Source organism: Pteropus alecto, unplaced genomic scaffold (genome assembly GCF_000325575.1).
Source record: "Pteropus alecto unplaced genomic scaffold, ASM32557v1 scaffold121, whole genome shotgun sequence".
NCBI lineage: Eukaryota > Metazoa > Chordata > Mammalia > Chiroptera > Pteropodidae > Pteropus > Pteropus alecto.
In genome coordinates this window covers 13022037-13032978 of record NW_006434369.1, presented here as the reverse complement: position 1 = coordinate 13032978, position 10942 = coordinate 13022037, and the positions used below count along the sequence as shown (strand labels likewise).

Sequence of the window (10942 nt, the reverse complement as noted above, 5' to 3'; positions counted from 1 at the left end):
ATTATGATTAGCCCCTGGGAGGCCAGGAAGGATCAGTTATGTTGCTTGCTACAAGAAGTTTCCGTGGAATAAAGAAAGGTGTGCTTTGGTTTGCATTTAAGGACTCAGTATCAACCCCCGAGCTGCAGGCCTGGTGGGCAGAGATGGCCCTTATGACAAGCAGCCTTTCATGGTGGCCTTCTTCAAGGTGAGTGAGGTCCACGTGCGCACAACGAGATCAGCCACAGGTCGGCGCCGACAGCAGAGTCGCAATCGCTCTACCCAGTCGCAGGACGTATCCCGGGTCTCCAGTGCTTCAGGTAGGTTTGGGTAAAGCCTGTTTTTCCAAGAAGCCTTGTTGGCTCTCAGGCCTCAGTGAGAACAAAGGATGTGCGGATAGTTTCAGTTTGTGCACAGCATCTGCACAGCAAATACAAAGGCCTACATGTGCCTCATCATAGTCACCAATTATCTAGATGGGTTCCTAGGGCCATCAGAGGGGGACACTTGTTACCCAAAGATGGAGTCTGCGGGCTGAAGACATCCTGAGTGTTTTTTTTTTCCTTCAGAAAAGCATGCTTCTGTTTGGTAAGATTTCTCCAACTCTTTTTTCATTCATATAAATGTCCTGAGAGCACCTGGATTTTCTTCTAGTTGTATTATCCCTGGGAGGTTGTGATGTACAAACAAACTTCATACATTTGTATTATGGACTTGTATTTGTCAGTGTTCTTGGCTGGAAGTGATGGAAAGTCAGCTCAAACAACCCTCTGTGATAGATTTTATTTGTCCATTTAACTTGGAAGTTCAAGGGTTCCAGCTTTAGGCAACGGTTGCCTGCGTGGGCTCAGATGATACTGAGAATCTTTCTTTCTCTTTTTCTTCTTTCCTTTGTTGGTGGCATTCTCAGAAAGACTGTCTCTACATGGTAGTAAAGAAGGCAACCAATAGTTCCAGGATTTTATCACTGTTGGCAATCTCAACTTCAGAAGGAGAGCTTCTCTTTCATGGTTGCTTTAGCAGAAAGCCAGCTGGGGCCATGTGTTCACCCCTGGAGCTAGGTAATAGGGTCAGCCCCATTCTACCCGAACAGACAGGTTCAGAGGGCAGGAGAAAGAAAACAGCTCCCACTGCTTGACTCTCAATTCACTAGTTCTTCAGAAATGTTTCCTCCCACGCTGTGCCTTTTTAAAAAGTGGCATGGAAGATCACTCATCAAAACATGAAGGAAGAACAGGTGTTCCAGCTAACATAGCTTGTAAGTATGGAATTTAAACCCAGGTGTGTCTTACTTAAGGCCAGTACTTGCAAGTTCTGAGTTTTCTTTGGCTGTTTAAAGAGCCCAGGAATCCAGCATGAAGTTGAAGATCTGCTGTGAGATTTTCAGTCAGAGAACTTGCTTCTCTTTGTTACTACTCTGTGACTTTGGACAAATCTAATCCATTTGAGCTTCAGTTTACTCATCTGTTCAGTGGGGATGATTAATACTTGGTAGATTTGCTGGCATTAAATGAGAAGCATTTGATCTGGCTCAAAATAGTGCTCAAAGATTAGTTGCATCCAAATGTTGAAAGTAGGTTGTCAGGGCATATGTTAGCATCCTTGGAAAGCATGTAGACTACTTTTGGAAGATGCATTAATTGTTTCAGATGACTATTGAAAAATACCATCTTCGGTGGTCAGAAAGAGTTTTTGCAACTTCCCTAAGTACCAATTTGGGGGTCGGGGAAGGACAGAAGAAGTGTCTTCAGTTTAGGTTCAGACTTAATAAGCCATTTCTTTTACCAGTAACTTGGATGTGGAACTTGAGGATCCACCACCCAGTGTGATATGACATTTTGCTTCTTGTCATCTTGGTGTTTCTTGGAAGCACTGCACAGCGTGGGTGTTCCTGTGTTTACCACTAGAAACGGTCGGGGTTGGGGTTTAAAAAAAAAAGAAGAAATGATTGCTTTCCTTTATTCATTTCAGAGGAAGCCTGCTGAATAGAGTTAATAATCTCAGCGTTTTCCTCAGGGCATGATGGTGGGGTAGGTCTGCCAATGGTAGGCTTCAATTCATTAATGAACTGTGGTCAGTTTGGTCCTAGGACCTCAGACATGCAGGCAGCTCTCGAAATGCTGATTGCTTTTAAAATTAAAATTTCACTTGATTTATTCAACATCCCTCTCCCGCCCCTCCCCAATACACACTTGGATTTTTTTTTTTTTTTAATTGAGAAAACATGTTGGCTCTGATTTTGGTTTTAGCAGTGTCACCCAAATATTCTTTTTAAAGTTTCTTTCAACTTTTTTTTCCAATTTGATGAGCTTAAATTAAATATGAATATGGAAATTGATCTAATTCATAATAAGAATCAAGTATATCTGCTTTTTCTTGGTCTTCCCACTCCCTACCTCCCAACCCAGTATTTTCAAGTTTGCTTTGCTCCTGTCAGCAGTACTAAGGCAAAAGAGTTCATTACAAATACCTCTAGCCTCACCTATGTAAAGATCCTGACACCAAAGAAAGTATTACTACGAAGGATCCTCGTTGCCTCTCACTGTCTTCAAAGATCTGCTCACGCTGGTCTGAGAAATTGCTCATGTTAGGCCCACTGAAATGCTATGTTATATATTTGGCTCTTTCTTCCTTATTTATCCTTGCCATTAATGAGAGTGGACATGCAGAGGAAGAGATTGCTCTTGGAAAAGGGATTTCCAGAAAGATGGCCTGCTACTCCAAGAAATGGGCTGTCCAGCTTGTGCTTGCTTTCCAGGCTGCTGTGGGGCCAGATGTTGCTGAGCCTTTGTGAAACAGGCAGATGCTGTAGAGACAGAAAGTTGTGGCCTCTGGTGTGACTCCAGGCAGGCCTTTCCCCTTGTGAATCTTGCGGAAGGTTGAAGGAAGAAATTACTTTGCCTCTGCTGCCCCCCTTCTTCCACAGTGTGCTCCCAGGGAATTAATATTTCTCCACTGAAACCACCACCAGGAGAAGCCCACTAGAGACTGTCCTGCATCTGGGTAAAGAAGTTAACATAATTCATCAAATTGCCTGTCATCAGGGTGAAATATGGCAGGGAAATGTACGGCTATTTTTGGAACTGTGGACTGCTCCTGCCTGTGACGGCAGGAGCAGTCCACAACAAGGGAAAGGCCAAGAGCCCCGGCCACCTCCTCCTCACCACCCACCCAAATCTGCTCTAACATCTGTACTTGGCCTTTAAGCTGGACTTTCCAAATACTTGCACCAAACAGTGGGTTTGGACTGAAGTCTCCCTGGATGGTTTTCACTTTCCCTTGCTTCTCTGCAGCCGTCTGCTCCACATGAATGATGGATGTTGGCTGCGCTATACTTCTCCAGTGGGCTCGGATATCATCTGGACAGTATCATTTATCGTTTTTACATGTGTTTTACTAGTCTTGGTCCAAGCCATGCTGTGCAGCCCATTGGGAATTCTAGGGCATCTGTCAATTCTTTTTCAGCCTCCATTTCTACCAACCTACTGGTCTTGGAACATCCTGCCCCTGCAGTCTTTAGCTTTTATCTGGTACTCTCTTTCTACTTGCTGCCATTTAGCCTCTTTTATATTATTTTTTTTCTTGGGGTCCATTGTTTTGTCTTCTCGGGGACTGTGATAGCACCTGGCCAATCCATTATGAGGGCTGTGAACGAATGGCCTTGAGGAATGGTTCCATGTGACAGTTCTAATATTGATCTAGCTAATTTCCCAGGATCTCCCCAAGATGTCTTTAGGGAGTGGGTAGTTACTGCGATTTCAGGTCAGCTGGTGAGTTTGAGGTGTTCTGCCATGTCAACCAGCTGGCTGCTGACACTATGAATTAGAATTGCTCTTTCTTTTGTCAGATGATAGTTTTGAGACATTTTCTGCCACTTTTAACAATTCATGTAAAATTGGATTAGATGACTTTTAGGCTTCTTTCATCCTTGATGTTTATGTTGTCACCACTCAGCTCTGCCAACTGTCTATGAACCAGCAACTTCTCAAGACCCTGTCTGTCCTTTGGAATGAGTTCTTCAAATGCTACCTGTTAGTATTTCCTATGGTCAGTTCTCTTTCCATCTTTTTCCAATCCACCTAAAAATGTATTTTTAAGGAACTTGCGGGGAGAGGAATGTGGCTCTGGTACCTTTAGACATACTATTGACCTTCTTGTTAATAGTTCATATCTTCTGTCCCTTGAACTTCCAGTTGGGATCATTCAGTATGCTTCCAAGATGAGAATGGTAACCAGAATTCATCACTTGCAAAACAATGGTTTGGGTACTTTATTATGACTATGAAATCTTTTGCTATAGATTTCAGGGAACTCCACAGACTAGTGGTCTCATTCTCACCAATCCATGTGTCTTTGGCCTTTTAGTTCCTGGCAGGTGTCCATGTTTTGGTGTGCCAAAGCTGAGAGGACTGTTTATAGTTCTTCAAAGAAGTTGGGTATTTTAATATGTCATTTCGATCTTAAATTTTTAGGGCCTGCAGCTTGGCTTCCAGATGTCTCAGTCAAGAAGCAAAGGCTTGTTCAGGGCTTTCTAAGTGACACCAAGTCTTAATTCTCCACAGCTATAGAGGACATGTATGGCATCAGTGATTTGAAAGTTAGAAATGTTTCAAACGCCATATTTATACTTGACTCTCGTTTGCCATTAAGTGCCTTTAGGATAAAGGTTAGCAAGGAGTGAAACAGACTGGAAAGTTACCTTCTGCCCCATCCCTAGGTTCATCCTTGTGAATGTGCTAATGGAAGCAATGTTAAAAGGCAATAATAACAAGACCTAAACAGGTGCTACCAGGTGCCTGAGTAATTGCCCAACCACCAGCTCCTAAGAGTGTCCTGAAGCTAGAAGATTCAGTCTAGAAAGTGACAGGGGAACGGGTGTTTGGAGCACAGGAAGTTTTAAAGTTCAGTCTTCAAGGGAAGCCTTTGTCTGTTTTCAAGATACTTAGTTCATATTCTTTTATAATCAAGACAAGGCCTGAGAGGAAGCCAAAGTCCCACCCAGATTAAATGGAGCCTTATGAGATCTTGAAATCCTGGAGCAACAGAAGAATAAGACCTCTCTGTTCCTCTCGTGCTAACCATCCAGGTTGTAAACAAAATCTAGACTTTGAAACTTAAGCTGTCTCCTCTCCAATAAACACTTTATTGGATTATTGACATCAGAAATCAAGATCCCAGTGTGGTCCCCTTGCATCCTGTCGTGTCAGTGGCACAGGAGCTGGGCTTCTTCCAGCCTGTTCTCAATGGCTGTGTTGATTCTGTGGGGTATGTGGGAGCCAGAGACTTGTTTTAGATAAGACGAGCAGATAAGACTTAGAGATATGGAAAGAACTGGCCAGACCACTGAAGACAGAGGTGTCATTTTAACAACTGCTCGTTATCCTTCCTCTTGTCATTCTAGGAGAGAAAGGAAATAAGAGTAGTGAATCATTTGCTCTAAAAAACAAGTTTTCTCTGGGAAGACTCTGTAGCCTGAGCTCAGAAAAGCCAGGAAATGCAGCGTGAAACATGTCACTGTCCCCAACTCCTGCCACACAGGCATTATCCTGGCTGAGTATGTAGCCTGCTGTGCAGGGACAACTGCATGCAGCTGACGTGCCCCGCCAGGCCCAAGTAGCTCCTCTGTAGAATCCCCAGCCTGAGAAGCACCACCTGCCAACTCACCTGGTTTTGGATGGATGCTCCGACTTAGTGTCTTTTTTGCTTTTCTCTCTCCATGTCTTCCCTGTTGTTTCTCTCTCCTGCTCTTTTTGGGGGTGGGGGGTTTGGAAAGGAAAGTGGGTGAGCTGCCCAGATCCCTGAGACCTGGTCCGGGCTTAGGTTGCTGTGACTCAGGTGCAGCCACCTCCCAGGGGCCCCCAGGTTAGCTACTTGGCCCTGACTAGGCATGATGGTGGTCGTGCAGCCTCCCTGCATGTTGTCTGCCCTGCAAGTCAGTATCATTGCTGTGCCTTTCCCTTCCAGGACTTACTCCCCTGAGAATCTGTGCAAGGGAAGCCTGCCTTTCACTGCACATAGCAATTCGGCTTTAGAAATCAACCAACAGTAGGATCCAAGATCTCCTAGCACATGGCTCCTTTGCATTTTACTGTGTGTGTGGCTTTTCAGGAGGACTAGATACAAGGAATGCTGGATGGAACAAACCCAGATGTGGGATGTGACCCTCGTGTTTGTAGTAGAACAAAAGTGCAGTGTACACAGCCTCTAGGGACAAGGATGCTGTGAGGAAGTGGCCGGCCAGCTGGCTGCTCACAGCAAGGTCAGAGCACCCGATCCTCCCTGCACTAAATGAGAGAAATGCTCCCTGCAGGGTCCTGTTTATCTTGGGCTGAGTGGGGTTCATGCGGTGGCTCCCACTGTCACATGGGCCCAGCCAGCCCCCCTGTCAGTTTTCTTCTGTTGGTGAAACACCCCTCAGCCATCATAGGGAAGAATGGAACATAAGGTCAGGAAGTAGAGGCTGTCACCAATGAAAGTGAGTGTTGGGGCCATGGCCCAGCAGCTGAGAAGAAAGAACTCCCATCGAGAACCAAGAAGACAGTAGGAGTTCAGCTATAGCCTGCGTGGAACATACAGATGAAACAGAAGAGGGACAAAGGGACCTGGGAGGGGTGGGAAGATGAGAATAAAGATGAAGACAGGGGGTCAGTAGAGAACTCTGTGTTGTAGAAACTGCAGCATTGACCCTAGTGGCTCACCCAGATGTGACTTATCCCCACATCCCCACCCTCCAAGCAGGGCTCTCTGGTGTGGGAATTAAGTTGTGTCTGAAGTATAAGGACAAGGTGCTTGATTGTCATACCCTCCTGCCATCAGCTGGACTCCAGGAAAATGCGCCTCCATACAGCTCATTTCGCACTGGCCTCCCAACACCTCCCAGGTGTACCTGGCCCCTAGGTAACCCAGAATCATAAATAATAAAGACACACTTGGAGTTTGGAAGAGTAATGCCACAGGCACTGATGGAGTTGACACTTCATTCCAAGAAAAATGACTGACTGGACTACCCTGACCCCTCTTGTCACCAATCACAGTGGAAAATTGAAGATATTGGTCATCGGTTTGGCCATTGGCAATGAACATGATACTGCTGTGTGTTCCTGTACCACTGGTTTAATCATCCAGAAGGCCTAGATGAGATGCACACCTCCTTAGCAAAGTATTAGAAGAATAGAGATTTAATAAAGAACATGCTTTGGGCATTGCAGCCTGGCCCTCTCTCCCCAGCTCTGTTCTACTTGCCCCTCTTTCCAAAAGGGGACTGTGCCTATCTCTGGTCAGTAGTCACTGTACCTTTTCCAATAGAGAGCGTGGAGGTTCTGCTGAAGGACCTTCGCACAGGAGGCAGCCAGGCAAATCTGTCTTGGACCTTTAAAGTTACTTCCCTTCCTCCAGGGTAGAACCTCTGAAGCTTCCTGTGTAATGGTTCCCACTTGCCCCTTAAGTTGAGATGAAACCAACTTAAGTCTCCATTTAAAATGGCTTCTTTTCTCTGTCTGGCCTTTGATTAATGAGCCCATTTGGACAAAGCTGTGTTGCCTTCTTTCTCCCACTGGAGTGGTCTGTGCCTGTTCAATTTTAACTGTATAAATTTTCATTGGCTCTATCCAGACCAATCATCTAAGCAAATATCAAGGGGTTGGGGGTATATTTTTTGCAATCTGTCAATCTCTAAAAAACCAAAACAAAACGATGCATGGCAGTGTAATTCCACTGCAAAACCAAGAATACCAGCCCCTGAGCAGCAGACATAAGTATTTTGAGGAGCTTAGACCTTCAAAAATATTTATATATTCTTTGCCAGCACTTAACATGGAGTTATAAAGAAACTTAAGTGTGGCCTGAAAGTGTCCGTAGGAAGAAAAACAGGAGAGCCGAATTCCTCCCTTTGCTCTCTCTGGCCTTGATCTTAACAAAAATGCCAGTGTCTAGCTCTAAAAGAAATAGCTGTTTTTGCAGAGAAAGTTCTCTTTGTTGAGCATTCAGAGTCAAATTAGCAAGAGGTTCACAGATAGAACTGTCGGTGAAAGTACATGTCAGACATATAGAAGTTGTCTCTGTCTTCTGTGTTCTAACACCAACTAGGTGTCCTATGATCAAATTCAGCCCTGACACTAACCATCTGGAGTTAGCCCAGACCCCACAAATTCAAGGACATAGTCCCCAACAAGACTGCCTTCACTTCAGATGCCAGCTACAAATGGGGTCCCCAGCCCACCTGAAGTTATGTCTGACTTGGCTACAAATTCAGGGTTTCCCATGACCAGCCCCCCTCAGGTTATATAATTCACTAGAACAACTCACAGAACTCAGGAAAGCACTATGCTTATGATTACAGTTTTATTATAAAGGATGCAGATGAGAAACAGCAACATGGAAGAGATTCACAGGGCGAGGTCTGGCAGGAAAGGGGCGTGGACATAGAACTTCCATGTCCTCTCCTTGTGAAACCTGGGCAGTTTGCTCTCCCAGCACACCAATGTTTGTCAACCCACATTGTTGGCAAAGTTCCACTGAGCCTCAGTGTCCAGAGTTTTCATATGGGGCTCATTACTATGGATGATTTATTAAATTATTGGCCATGTGATTGAACTCAACTTCAAGTCTCCCTCCATGGAGGTCAGGCTTGCCTAAAGTTCCAACCCTCTAATCACGTGGTTGGTCTTTCTTGTGACCAGCCCCATTGTGAGACTATCTAGGGACTCAGTTAGAATTATCACTTAGGAAATTCCATGGTTTTTGTAGGTCTGTGCCAGGAACCAGGACAAAAACCAGATATATTCTTTGTTATATCATACTGCCCATGTCCACCAACCTGGGAAGGAAAGCTGTCCAAGAAATCTCTGCTTTTCAAATGGCCAAGAATTCCAAGTTGGATTTTGGGGAAATCTTGGTCTCCAGCACGGAGAAAACATTTGGGAGGAAGTTTACTTTGGGGGACACAGTCCAAATGAGGTTGGGCAGGGAAAATTCCAGATTGAGACCATAAGTTGGGGGATCAAATAACTCAGGGGTCCCCAACCCCCAGGCTGTGGACTGGTATTAGTCTGCGGCCTCTTAGGAACCAGGCCACACAGCAGGAGGTGAGTGGCAGGCAAGTGAGCAAAGCTTTGTATTTGCAGCCACTGTCCAGCACTAGCATCACCACCTCAGCTCCACCTCAGATCATTAGGCGTTAGATTCTCATAGGAGCACCGGTCCATGGTTCCAGAAAGGTTGGGGACCGCTGATAACTTACCTAACCCAGGATATCTTCAAGAGTGCAGGGAGATCAGAGCCTTGGAGTCTTCAGAAAATTGGCCCTTGCATGCAGCTAGCAAGGGAGGAATGAGCAAGTGGAAGGCTGCAGGTAAGTTTTGAAGGGCCAGGTTTGGGAGCAGCAAACCTCCCTTCCCCCCATATTCATGGGCAGAACTCAAGCACACGACCACACCTACCTGCAGTGGGAAATGTCAGATAGCTGTGTGCCCAGGGGATAGATAGAGTATACGGGTTTTTAGTAAACATGGAGCAGCCTCCATCAGACTCTTCCTGGAATCTGCCAAGCAGGTTACTTCCTCAGGGCCTTTGCATTTGTCATTCTACTGTACAGATTATTCATCCCCCAGATAGACTTATGTCTCTCTGCCAAAGTTCTTTCAGGTCTCTGCTTAAAAGATACCTTAACAGAGAGATGGGCTCACCAACCCTACTCCACCTTGTGCTCCCTATGCTCTAGTTATGAATAATAATTTAGCTACCCAGGACTCTTGATTACATAGAATAGAAACAGACTCTAATTAATTGACTTAGAAATACTTTAGGGTATCAGGGAAATGACCTTGCAACAAGATTGGAGAACCAAACTCAGAATCAAGGCCCAGCTTGGACCTGGTCCCCAATACAATGTGGCTTGAATGCTACCACTGGGGCTGTTACCCTGAACATTTGCTACCAAGCTTTCCCATTCTTAGTTTCCCCCTTGAGTGACTCTTTCAAGAGTGGGGTCATCAGATTGTCTTTAATGAAGTCATGAGCCTGTACTCTAGCTAGTAGGGGACAAAGACAATAGCTAACTGTCATGGGAAATGGGACCTTGATTCCCACCTATCTAGGAATTCCCCCAAACAAGAAGTAGTCCTGGAAGCTAAATAGCTGAAACAATAAATGTCTACTACAGTTGGGTATGGAATTCTACACTGATGGCATAGTTTTTGATATATTTGTTTATGTTATATATTATGTTGTTAAGAAGTTTGCTATCAATCTGCTTTATGTTCAATTGTAGGTAATTTTTTTCTCAGGGGTGCTTTTAAGAATTTCTCTATGTATTCGATATACTACAGTTTCACTAGATGTGGCTACACAGGAATTTATTTACTCTGCTTGGGATTCATTGTACCTTTTCAATATAAAGATGTTTGCCTTTCTTCAGCTCTAGAAAATTTGCAGACATTTACGTCTTCAACTATTATTTCTCCCCCCATTAGTCTCTTCAGAGATTCCTATTAGAAATAACATTGGTCTTTCCATTCTATCTTCTGTATCTCTTTACAGGTAGTCTCATTTTCTGGTCATTTGACTCTGGGCTGTATTTTGGAAAGTTTCTTCAAATATATTGTTCAGTTCTTTAATTCTCTCTTCAGTTATTATCTAATCTGATGTTTAACCCATCCATTTTGTTGTTATTTTCAGTGATTATTATTTTTATGAATTTTTATTTGGTCTGTTTCAAATTCACCTGTTTTTTTGTTTTTTGTTTTTTTTTAATGTTCGTTTCCCGTAATGTTCTTAATTTAGGATTTCTATTCCTTATTTTATTTCTTCCATTATTTTAGATATTCTTTTTTGTAATCTCACTCAGAAACTACTCTTGCCTGCAGTCCCTGGGTTTCTGTATTTTCTCTGTCTTGTACTACAACTCTCCTCTCAGGATACTTAATTTCTTTGTGTGGTTGATTCTTTTTGTTGAGGTTATTTTCAG

General features: G+C 44.1%; 1 protein-coding gene across 1 annotated transcript in view; it reads left to right on the top strand.

Annotated features, from left to right (window-relative positions):
* Nucleotides 1-10942, top strand: part of BMP6 (bone morphogenetic protein 6) — a gene marked incomplete at its 5' end in the record, with an annotated part of 137500 nt that overhangs the window by 122214 nt on the left and 4344 nt on the right. Inside the window, one exon of the mRNA XM_025044913.1 lies at nucleotides 102-299. Within this exon, the coding sequence (XP_024900681.1) occupies nucleotides 102-299 (198 nt within the window). The remainder of the gene's footprint in view (nucleotides 1-101; nucleotides 300-10942) is intronic.